Consider the following 12849-nt stretch of genomic DNA (forward strand, 5'->3'; position numbering starts at 1 on the left):
ACCTTGTAACTGCTTTTCTGGAATTAATTGTTATTACAGTACCTTTTCACTTTACTTTTTTACATTATTTGAGCAAATCTAAAGCTTTTATGAGGTCAGGTCCTTTTCTCTTAAAAGTCTCCTCTTTTCCTAGTTCGTCAGTTTTTTCAACACAAGATGTTTTTTGTCTCTCACTATTGTCATGCATTTCACTAAAGTTGCTGTCGTTGGCTGTATTCTTCAGCTCACTAACACACCTGTATAGCCTGCTCAGGACCTTATGATGCTCTAGTCTCACAGTATTTTCTGAAACTTCCTTTTGATAGTTACTATTTTGCATTTTTCCTATTCAGGAAGAATAAAAATGTTAAATATCTTCAGTAATTTTTCACTTGTGGGATAAAAGAATGTAGCACACTGTACCTTTTCAAGCTTTTTATCTAATCCATTTGAATTGCAGAATAAATAGATTTTTTTGATTAAATACACGACTTTCCATTATCTGCAGAATTTTCTTGAATTGAGAGAATTACTGGGGGTTACAGTTAAAGTACTTTTTCTTCTGAAAGTTGTACATCTTTACTTCCAAATACATTGCATTGAAAGTGAATATGTTCCTTCACTTCTGCAATATATTATTCTAGTTCTGCAAATGTTTCTCGACTCTGATATTCTGTAATATGCTACGGGTTTATCAAGATGATGTGTAAGTTGGGGACACTGAAGATGTGTAACTAACCTTCGTAAGTATATATTCAGAGTGAACTGTCCACAAAAAGTACACAAAGCGTGCAGCTTTCTGTTGGTAGTGTCTTAACATTTGATATTATGTACTCCATATTTTGCATTGGTCCTCTTTAGGGAATTAAAATTTGAGACTAGCTTAATTAACCGAATGTTACCTAAACCCATCTTTTTGACAAAACTACCAGCAACATTCTCCAGTCTTTTGACATCCTGCAATTTGTAAGTAATGACTGCTAGTCTATAACGTTTGCCATCACTTCTAACGTGCTATAAAGATAGGTAGAATCTACGTCATATTTGGTTTTCAAAGACTCACTTCATTCCTTTTTTCTACTTCTGTTGCTACTTTTCCATCCATCCATTTGTTCTTGTGCATACCTTCTGTATGTTAGCATATAGACAGTCTGCCTAGTTCTTGTAATTTGCAGAGGGTAACCGTGTATTGTGTTTTTTTTCTTATTGTTCTTTATTGCATATGCCTGAAAACTATTTCTTTTTAATTTAATTTTATTTATTTTATTTTTATTTTATTTTATTTTATTTTATTTAAATTGAACCATTATTTTGCCTATTTCTGTTTTTCTTGACTGCGTTGTTTCTTAATGTTCATTTTGTTTTTTTATGGGATTGATCTTGTTTTGTTTCATTATCAAATATTCTTTAGTTCTGCTAGAGAATAGCAAATTACTTATTACTGTGTTTGGGTGTTTTATAAAGACTCATAGATCGTTAATAGGCTAACGACCAGTGGGGACCCTTTCTAAGCCTAGCCAAGTTTTCCCCAAAGAGTAATGGTGTTCTGTATCCAAACAGGACTTTGAGGTCCAGGCATTTATAAGCTACCTCTGTCTGTAAGGGACATGGGTGCCAGACCTGGTGTAAATTTCCAATTACCCATCCACTGGTCTAGGTTGTGCTTAAATTGGGTAATAGACAAAGTCAGCTTCACTTGGATGGAAAGTCTGTTTCATAAGAGGGGCAGTCTCTGGGACACATATCTGTCTCTCCTGCATGTTCTGTTTTAATTCACCTACAAAATTCAGGTCCCTAGACCTTGTATTTCTAGTACTGTTTAACTTATGAATATGCAGGAGATTCATAAGTGTGGGGTTTGTGGATGCCTTGTAAGCCAGGCATAGATCAACCCTCAGCAATCTACAGGAGAGTGGGTAGGCAGGTTTGTTGTGCCTTGTTTTCTTTTTGTAAGGACCATCCGAGGTCACTCTAGTTGCTCCATATGCCTGGTCAGGTACATTCTGAAGGAAGTATTGCACTCTTTGATTGGTTTGTTACAGCATAGTACAGTGAGACAGTGACCTTTGTGCACCTAGATACCATGTAGTAATCAGAGTTACGTTATGCATTAACTGTCTGTTTTTCCTTTTGGATGGTTTGGATAGTTGGAATGATATGTTAAAATTTGCTCTCTATGTTATTGATAGTTTTATTTCAATGTGCACTTTCTTCTCTTACAGCTAGCTTACATGATGGGGAGCTTGATGGCACTGGAGATGGTAAGTAACATTTTGATTTATATTACAATGTTTACTCTGTTCCAATGCATATTTTGATTTTTTTGTTCCCTTTGTAGACATAAATTCACATTGTTTATTGAATTGTGTTGTACTGTGCTTGTTACTTCCTTAAAGAAAATACTAAGAATGTACTATAGTGGCAGATAAAAACTTTGGTTTCACTAATCTTGTCATCTACTTGTGTTTTGAATGAAGTACAGATGTGATTTAACCAACAAATTATGTTTTTCCATTCCTTTGTAATAAAAATTGCCTTGTATTTGTTATTGGATTCTGTTACTGATTTTGACCCTTTTACTTAAGAATATCTGTAAAAGTCTCTTCACTGTATCTGAAATAGAACCAGTGGGGCTAGCATGTGATCAAGGTGCTCCCAATGCCTTTATTTATGCTGTCAAGGAATGGGACCATGTGTGTGACTTACACATGCATTTTCCATTTTTTCTTTAACCTTTGCTTCAGGGAAAAAAAAAGATCTGGTGTTTACAGAGCTCGTTAGGAATATGTAGAACACATGCCTCCAGGCATAAGAGCCACATAGCACACGTAATTTTCCCAAGCTGCTGAACCTATCCCCTTGTCATGTAATCGTGAATGATTCTCCTTGAATCATTTGTCTATGTAGACTCTATCTGGTAGTATAAATAAAAAAAGTCCATTGATCTCAAAGTTTATTTGGATGTCTGCACTGGCATAGGCATCACTTTTTACTTAACTCTCCTTCTGTTTCCTGAATTGGACCACTTCCCCATCTCCTTATGAAGCTCAACAAGGGAACTCATTCCGTTGCCTTTTATTTTTTTTAGCAGCTGGATGTTACAGAGTTATGCTAAGCTACCTGCAATCTAGCTTTTGGGGTAAGGGCATTCTCAACCTCTTGGAATTCTCTTCTGAATGAGTTAAGAATTTTTAAGAGATTTGCCATCTTTAGGAAAAACCTTTTGGAGCACCTAAAAGATGTCTGTGAATGTAGCTTTTGTAATGATAATGCTTATGCCAGATTAAGGGTGCTGTTCATAAAGTTTGTACACAGTGGAACAGGACTTGTGCAGAGTATATCTGCATATTAAAGCCCTTTGCAGTTTGTAATGGATTGTTTATTATCCCAGTGCAGATTACATCTCCCTGGAGAGTACACCACCTGCTTATGGCTTGGTCTCTGGGTAATTTACAGGACTCCAGCTGTGTACAAATAGATTATGTACTATTTGTGAGCAGTGTGATCCATCTTCCATGCTGATTTGTTGCTCAGCATACACAGTGAAGTGCTGATTTGTTGCTCAGCATACACAGTGAAGCAACGTATAGGTACTAAATAAAAGTTAAATGCAAAAGCCAGCTGTATTGCACATTTGGAATAACCCTACCAACCTTGAGACTTTCTGTGGTGCAGCAAATGTGCTATCACAGCAATGTTTTTCTCACCGTCCCAAAGTGATGCTGCCATGCACCTGCCAATGGGAACTTGCACAATGCCAGACACCCCCCCCCATTACCATATCATGGTAATGACCCTGGTTCCCCTGTTTTGTGTAATGAGTTGGGCATGACAGCACACCACGGAGTACTCGAGAGAAACAACTTTTTAGAGTATAGTATTTATTTATTTTGTTTTATGTGGCATTTGTTGATTGGGAAAGTTCGACTGGGTCATGAATCCATTTTCACTGGAGGCGCAGGGGAGAAAAGCTCCACAAACTAGTACAGTTAACATATAAGGTAAAACTTGTCATATAGTTGCATGTAGCTACTTAGTAAAGGTATATTCTGTACTAAAATGCTTTTCCTGGCTTCTGCTGTGGTGTATTGTGTAGTGCTGTCATCCTGCACATTGTATTCCTCATGTGAGTAGTACAGGAGCATTTAGTGCACAGTGGTATACTATGTTCTTTTTTATGCGCCATTCAAGTAAACTCTTAAGCTATGTTGCTGCCGCCATTCAGTACTGTAATTCGCATCTACCAATTGTAGTAGTTGAAGGTGACATGCTAAACATAGAGCACATAATTCCACTGCATTTATGAAGTGTCAGGCCTGTTTGCCTACTTTTGGGGATAGTATGCCTTTATGTAAGTATTCAGCAACTGTCTGACGTATTTTTGCTAGTGTCATAATTTACATTCGTTGCTATTTAGTTATGCATTATTTTTGAATCTTTGCTTAATAGAGTACAAGAATCTAAGTTTTTTTTTTCTTGCAGTTCTGATATAGCTTTAACTTGAGTGCTTTATGAGTTACAGATTCCATTTTTATGTTTTTTTATATTTCACCTTTGAATTACCTTATTGTCTGGGAAACTTGAAATGTGTACAGATTATGTGTAGGTAAATCATTGTATTTTTATTCTGAGACCTGTTGAGTTATGACTGAAAAAACGTCCTTTGAATCACCTACCTACCCATTAGCAAGTCAGATAAGATAAAAGCAGTCATCCATCAGTAATACACTGCTTCCTCCTATCTTTTTGCTTTTGTATTGAATTGCTTTCAAGCATATCTGTGGCATTCTTAGGCTACTGAAATATATTTTAGTGATTTTTTTCAGGAAATGTGATTTTCCATTTGGGTTTGCATATTTTTCTGATATGTTACCAGTTGCTTCTTTTCAAATTTGGATTGAAGTTCATTGTATCGATCCTCCAGGAATGGGGAAGGAGGGGGGGACTCAAGAAGGAAGGTGAAATGAAGGACAACAAACATGGAACGTTATGGTAGGTATATAACTTCTAAGTAAATACGAGATCCTGTGGTGCACAAGGCCTGATGTGGAGCCCAATTTCCAGAGCTTTGCACCATTCCCCTACCTGACTAGTTGTAGTCCACATCCATGGGACAGCAACATATTCACAGAAGAGCTAGCTATTGGGGTGCAGATGTAATTTTAATAATCTGATAGCCAGAATGTAGCAATTGGATTATTACAGGGAAGGACTTTTTTTGCTCTTCAGTTGAAGAGCTGGCTGGGTTGGGGTGCTGGCTTGTGATATTGGTACATGGCATTGATTTGAGCCAGCTACCCCTCTGCTGATAAAAAACTGCAGAAATCAGAGGTTGAAATTTAGAAAAGGCTTACTGAGTATGAGACTTCTCAAGAAGAGCTGCATGAGACTTCTCAAGAAGAGCTGTTTTAAAAAGTGGTAGAGTTAGAAGACAGCATTCAGAGAAAACCTGAAATTTTCTGCTGTCCCAGAGAAACTGGTAGGAACAGACTGTACTAATTTTATGAAATACAAATAAGCAATTGGACTGGTATTCCACAGCAGGATTTGTTAACTGAAAGGGCACCTTGAGTGTATGCTCCAAATCAGGCAATGCAAAAACAGCCAAGGCCTGTATAAGTTAAGATGTAGTCGTACCTGTCAACCTCTTAGTGCAAGAAATCTGGGCAAAGCCTGACAAAATGGGGGGGGGGGGGGGGGCAAATGCCCCAAAAAATAGGGACTTATTTTAAATATTGCAATTATAAACTTAGTTGCTAGAGTAACGGGGTTTGTACTAACTTACATTTTCTGAAGACTTTGAAGTCTGAAACTTAAAAGTACATCATTGTTTTGTGACTTCAGTCCTCAGATCATCCCAATGATTTGCCAGACAACCACAAATTTTATGAGGAACACACCAAAAGTAGCCACAAATCTGGACATTCTGTGAAAATCTGGACAGTTGAGAGGTATAGGTTCATAGGTTGGTATGAGGCTATCGGCCCTAGGACCTATGCAAGCCTAGCCATAACAATTCCCTGGATATTTCTTCCCACAATATTTACTTCTCCGGGCCCCTGTCTAGCAGGGGGACTGACATGATCCCCGGGGTGAATTTCCTATCCCCCATCCAATCATCAAGGTTCCTTTTGAAGAGGACCAAGGAGGCGCTCTGCTTGATATGTATGGGCAGCCTATTCCAGAGTATGGGGAGTCTCTGGGTCAGGAACCAATCCCTCCAGCATCTTTTGTTCATTGTGATGACAAGGTTTAAATTCCTGGAGCATGTGGCTCTGAGGGATTGGGATTTCTTTAAGTGGAGCATGCCCAACAGCTCAGGGTTTGACATGGCCTTGTATGTTAAGCAGAGATCGCCTCTGAGTAGACGATATGCCACAGAGTATAGCTGGAGTTTTTTTAGACTGTCAGTATGTGGCATCTGCTTTAGGCCTGTGATTCTTTTAGTGAGGTATTTCTGTGGCCTTTCCAGCTGTTGCAGATGTCTTGTGAGGTACATACCAAATGGGGCATTATACTCTATAATGGGTCTAATGAGGGATGAGTACAGTGGGACAATGACCTCCTTTTTTCTGGATGAAAAGCCCTTAGTGATGAGGTGTGCCACATAGAAGGATTTCCTGACTGTTGTGGCAATGTGGTTACCAAAAGTGAGACCACTGTCCACCTGTGTCCCTAAGTCTCTCATCACACTTTCGATGTTTAGTGCCCTGCCACCTATGTGGTAATTCATGGGTACGTGTTTTTTTCCAAAGGGGATAACTACATTTCTTGGCATTAAGCTTGAGCCCATGACTCTGGCATCAGGCATCTGTTTCTGTAAGGCCCTTTTGAAGAATATCCACACCATGGATAAGTCATACCAACAAAAAGAGTTTATCCTGACAAAACTGTGGCATAAGTGAAAATTATTAAAAATTAGAGACAGCAGAGTGTTTGTAGGAAATGATTATTTGCTGTACACCAGGCAGAAGAGAAGAAGATTTATCCCAGCAGTTAGGGAATGTAGAGAGGCAGGTGTGAGATTCAAGATGTTCTATCCAGCTGTCTTCAGAGGATTTTTTTCCTGGAGGATCAAAGACATTTTTTGATGCAGAACAGGCTAAGGAGGAAGTCAACAAACAGAAGACAACTCTGCTTCTCATTCTTCTGACAATAACTCTGTGGTATTCTTTTATTTATTCATTTAAAACAACAGTTGGAGATCAAAGCAGTTTCTCATTTTTCTCATTGCACTTTGCTAGCTTTCTGTAATGTTTATATTTTGTGAACGGCCTCTTACAGTAACAACAGAAAAAGTCTCTCAGTAGAACTGTGTGTTGACAAAACATCAGTCTGATTTCCTCTGTGTTGGCCGTAGAGTAAAAGTGTGGGCAATAACTGCTCCTTCATACTTCATACCACAATTGTTTTTGTTTAATTGGTACAGTGTTGTTTTTTTTTTTTTTTAAACAGCATTTATCTCTGCTGTTGTAAACTTTCAGCATTATTTTCAGTATTTAGTATTTATAAAGTTTGCAAAAGTACAAGTCATGATACTTCAGGTTTTTTTTTTGGTATATAACAACATTTTTCTTGATAAGGCAGTGAGAGTTCTTTCAGACAGTAGTCAGTGTAACTCATTATTCTCTAAAACATCTGTCATTCTAGTCAGTTGATGGTAGCATATCAGTGGACAAGACAATATTATTATTTTGCATCCATTTTAACTTTGTGGGGTGAAACTGAATACGACTTTAGTCTTAATTTATTTCAGTGTTTAGCTTTAATTAATGTCAATGTAATTGTCACTGTCCCTTTCTTAAACTCTTTTTCTCTTATTCATATTACACTCCTTATCATTTTCTTTATAAATTTCTGTGCTTTTTCTTTCTCTGTCTTATATATTGCTGTGTAGCCTCTCTCCCAGATGTCATCAGTTAGCAGACAAAAATGCTGTTATTTTGCCCTTCCACAGTATATGGATAAACTCACAACTACACCTTCCCAATCATTCCTGTCCTTGTGACATAACTCAATATCAGGTACTTTTCTTCCTATTCTCAGATTATTCTGCACACTATCCAAGTCACTCATATATCCTTTTATGTGTAAGTTGTCCTCATAATAGTTTTTTTTTTTTTTATAAGTTCAGTCCTGAAAACATCGATAAGATCATAAGATAGGAACTGCAAGGCAAGTAAGTCTGGAGAATCTCTTCTTTCCAGATACCACCTTCAGGAATTAAATCTCCACTTCCGGGAGTACAAAAGTTGTCAGGCCAGAGATGCACTTAGATGTACCCATCAAGTTGATAGGGTTCGTCTTGAAGGAGGTGAGGTTGTCACTGTGCTTTACCTGCAAGGAGTAGTTTGCTCCAGCGATGGAGTGACCATTAGATAATAAATGTGTCTTCCCAACATGGTTTATTTATATGTTGGTGGAGGTTCAAGTCCTTATTTGCATGGTTATGGAGCTTTGTTCTATGAAAGTGGAAAAGATCCAGTAGAGTAGGGTATGGTCTTTAATGGTGCAGAATGTTAGGCAAAGATATCTGCACAGGAGTCCATAGGAGACCTACGGATAGGGCTTCTAACCTGTAACTAAAGGTTCTTAGACCAGTAAACGTGTTTATCAGAAGTCTTTGGGCATTTGTTTGCATGATATATATGGGTATGTATATGCTGCAAGTGATTTGTCTGAAAGTAGTGTTTATAGTTAGAGTACAGCTAGGACCTATTCCAAGATAAATTTTTGGGGTTTTGCGGGACTCTGTGATTTGTGGCAATTTAGTGACAGTTTCTGAAGTAAAGTTAGCAGTATTTATTTTATTTTATTTTACATTTGTTAACCGGGGGTGTGTGACTGAGCCAAAAAGGCCCCTTTTCAGCAGAGGTCCAGGGAGAAAAGCACCACACAGAAAAATAATTAGATACATTTAGATATTTAGACATGAGCAGTATGTCAAACAGTAAATCTGTCTGCACTTTTTTTTGTCTTTGGAGTCATTATAGATAGTGCCATTTAGGATTAGTTCCACACATTGTATGATGTTGGGAGGGTGGCCTAATGGTTAAAGTATTTGCCTTACAAACACAAGGTGCAGGGTTTGAGTCTCACAAGGGATAATTGACTAGGCTTAAAATGGCTTGCAAGGGCAGTTAGCTTAGTACTAACCTATGAACCTATTAACCCATGAACCTATGTTAATTCTCAGATCTGATGTTGTTAATCTTCGTTCATTCATTACATGTGGGTTATCGGTTCTGTTGTCGGAACCGAGCCGGTCATATACCAAGCTTGTGTCAGCCAAAACCTCTCCAGCTAAGATCCTACCCATCACTCCCCTGTCCTTGTAACCTTAGATCTCATTTGCCACATCACCAGCCAATTGTGTCGCACCTACTCTGTTGAGCTAAGTATTTAGTTTTATCAGTTTTCTCTGATACATATAGTTAGATTTCTTACCTGCCCTTGGTAACTTTTTATCGTTGTCGTTTCTCCCCTCGTCACCCTTTCGTGGGTTTTCTTCTTTCTCTCCATCATCAATCGGAGTTGTACTAGACTTCAATTCAAACAATCTTGTCTGCTGATGGGTGCATTCCTTACTACGATATCCAACAAGGATTTACCCGACAGATAAGAAAATTATCGACGTACTGGTTTTAAAGAAAGAAAGTACAGTCAGTACTAGAAACGTTGTCTATGGGAGGAATCTTCCTTTTACTATTAGTCCTCCTTGTGAGATTAAAAAAAAAAAAGAGAGAGAGAGAGGAGGCAAAGCAACAAACAAAACAAAATAAACAACAGTTACGGTAGGAGCCTCCTTTTTGCCTCTGGAGGTTTTTCTCTAACTGGAGGTCTCACCACCTCCTTCATCTATATATATTATAAATCATTAAATCCTACTCGAAGTCTCTTTGATCGTCCTCCGCTGAGGACTGTAAGGAACCGACGCTTTAAACATGTGATATGCTGAATCTGAAATTGATGGATATCTCTGTGTGGCCTCGTTGGCACCGAAATCCTGGTATAGACCCTCATTATCGGTGCAGACACTTCTGGTTACATCTCAAAGCACCATCTTTGATATTGGTACATTCTATCTGCACCAGCTTTCTGGAGACCTTTTTCCGGAACCAACTGTTTCAGATATTGTCCTCTGCTTCGGTGCAGGTTGTTGGTACCACTTTTCCTACATATTATGCTCAGAACATTGGTACCATCCCTTTTCCAGACTATGTTTGGAACCAATCATTTATGGTTCCACCTTTACTGCAGACTATGTATGGAACCGATCTTCCTCAGTTCACACCCTTTTGGCACCATCCGTTACATCGATGTAGACCAGCGGAACTATTACTGGTCAATACAGTGTTTTGGAAACCGACCTTTTATCAGCTCTCATCCTCTAGGCACCATCCTTTGTGTTGGTGCAAACCTCTGGCACTACCCATTGGTTCAGATTTCTCCTCTATTCTCATTCCCCCACGCACCATCCCTTGTATCGGTGCGGACTATGGGCACCACAGTTGCTGCAAATTATATCGGAACCGACACCTTCCCGGTTCCGATTGCTTCAGCACTGTCTTTTTCATCGGTGGGGACTATTGCCTCCATTACTGCTGTAGACTATGTTCGAAACCGACCCTTTCTCAGTTCTTTATCCCTCAGCACCATCCCTCGTATCGGTACGTACTATTAGCACCTTTTTCACTGCAGACTATGTTCGGAACCGACTTTTTCTTGATTCTCATTCCCTCGGCACCATCCCTTGTATCGGTGCAAACTCTTGGCACAGACTAGGTTCGGAACTGTCTTCTTCTTGGCTCTCGTTCCCTCAGCACCGTCCCTTGTATCTGTGCAGACTATGGCACTGCTATTGCTACATACTATGTTCGGAACTGACCTCTTCTTGGTTCTTATTCCTTCGACACCGTTCTTTGTATCAATGCAGACTACTGACACCTCTATTGCTGCAGACAATCTTTGGAATTGACCCCTTCTTGATTTTGTTCCCTCGGCACTGTCCCTTGTATCAGTGCAGATCTTTGACACCACCCTTGGTGTTGACTTTGTTCTGAACCAACCTTTTCAGTTTACATCCCCTTGACACGTCCCTTGCTCTGCTGTAAACCTTTAGCACCACCTCTGGTGTAGGCTATGTCGGAATCGACTTTTCGGTTCTGATCTCCATACCGTCTCCTATACTTAATTTCCTTATTCTACCCTGGGTGCGGAATATTTTCTACCAAGCAGAGTATGTTTGTAACCGACTTGTCGGTTCACATCTTCTTAGCGCTGACTTTTTTTTGCTAATAATTTTTTTTTGGCATCATTGACTCTTGGATCCAACCTTTCTACGGACTTTGGAATCAACTCCCTGACACTGTTCTTTTTAACAGCTCAGACTTTTCAACACCAACAGTCTCCCTTTTGGAGCGGAACTCTTTCAGCACTATTATGTTCTGTCTTCGACTTTCAGATAGTCCGCCTCTCCTTTTCGACATCTTTTTTTTGTCGATGCAAACACTCACAGAAATATTGTTTTTTCCTGGGTGCAGACTACTATTAGGATACCATTGCCTCTTTCTACGTGTCTCTATTAATTTAGATAGAACTATCTAGGCTCCTACACACACCTCTGCTTGGGTAGCCATTACGCTTCTTTCAAAGTGTAGCGTACACCCTTTTCCTACCACTCCCTTGTGACAGGCATTCAAAGTTTTGATACTTTGTTTTCTCATACACTCATATGCAGGCATGCACACATACAGGTGTGTGTGTGTGTGTGTGTGTGTGTGTGTGTGTGTGTGTGTGTGTGTGTGTGCGCACGTATATGTGTGAGTCTATTTATATATATTTCCTGCACCATGCACAAAGAATGTAAACATATCCACAGTAATAAACAAACTATAAATAGTCAAAATTTAACTGAAAAAAGTAAAATATAATAATAAAAATGAATCACAGCCATAATTTCAGATCCATCATCATCTGTAAAGCAAACCTGAATCTAAACATTTTCCTTAAGTAATATTAAATTAACTAAACACGTGACTGATCTAAAAGTAACAGATCTTAACATAACTGTCACTAAACTGCCAAAAGTATGCCACAGATATTTAAATTTCAGACTTCGTAGCCTTCAGAAATGTCATGCTAATGCAAAACCTGTTATTTTATTCACCATCATCATCATCTTTCAGCTGTTCCCATTAGGGGTCGCCACAGCGGATCATCTGTTTCCATTTCTTCCTGTCCTCTGCATCTTGCTCTGTCACACCAACCACCTGCAGGTCCTCTCTCACCACATCCATAAACCTTATCTTAGGCCTTCCTCTTTTCCTGTTACCTGGTAGCTTCATCCTTAGCATCTTTTTCCCAATATACTCAGCATCCCACCTCAGCACATGTCCAAACTAACGTAATCTTGCCTCTCTGGCTTTGTCTCCAAACCTTCCAACCTGGGCTGACCCTCCAATATACGTATTCCTAATCCTGTCCACCATTGTCACACCCAGTGCAAAATCTTAACATCTTTAACTCTGCCACATCCAGCTCTAACTCCTGCCTTTTTGTCATTGCCACTGTCTCCAACCCATATAACATAGCTGGTCTCACTACCCCTCTTGTAGACCTTTCCTTTTTACTGGTACTTGTCTGTCACAAATTACTCCTGAAACTCTTCTCCACCCACTCCATCCTGCCTGTACTCTCTTCTTCACCTCTCTTCCACACTCACCTTTACTCTGAACTGTTGATCCCAAGTATTTAAACTCATCCACCTTCATTACCTCTACTCCTTGCATCCTCACCATTCCTCTATCCTCCCTCTCATTCACACGCATATATTCTGTCTTAGTCCTGCTGACCTTCATTCCTCTTCTC

General features: G+C 39.2%; 1 protein-coding gene across 1 annotated transcript in view; it reads left to right on the forward strand.

Moving 5' to 3' along the window:
* Positions 1 to 12849, forward strand: part of CRTC3 (CREB regulated transcription coactivator 3) — a 1604530-nt gene that overhangs the window by 722397 nt on the left and 869284 nt on the right. The window contains exon 8 of the mRNA XM_044063561.1: positions 2202 to 2240. Coding sequence (XP_043919496.1) covers positions 2202 to 2240 — 39 coding nt within the window. The remainder of the gene's footprint in view (positions 1 to 2201; positions 2241 to 12849) is intronic.

This window comes from Protopterus annectens, chromosome 2.part1, assembly GCF_019279795.1.
Source record: "Protopterus annectens isolate FY-2018-M chromosome 2.part1, PAN1.0, whole genome shotgun sequence".
NCBI lineage: Eukaryota > Metazoa > Chordata > Ceratodontiformes > Protopteridae > Protopterus > Protopterus annectens.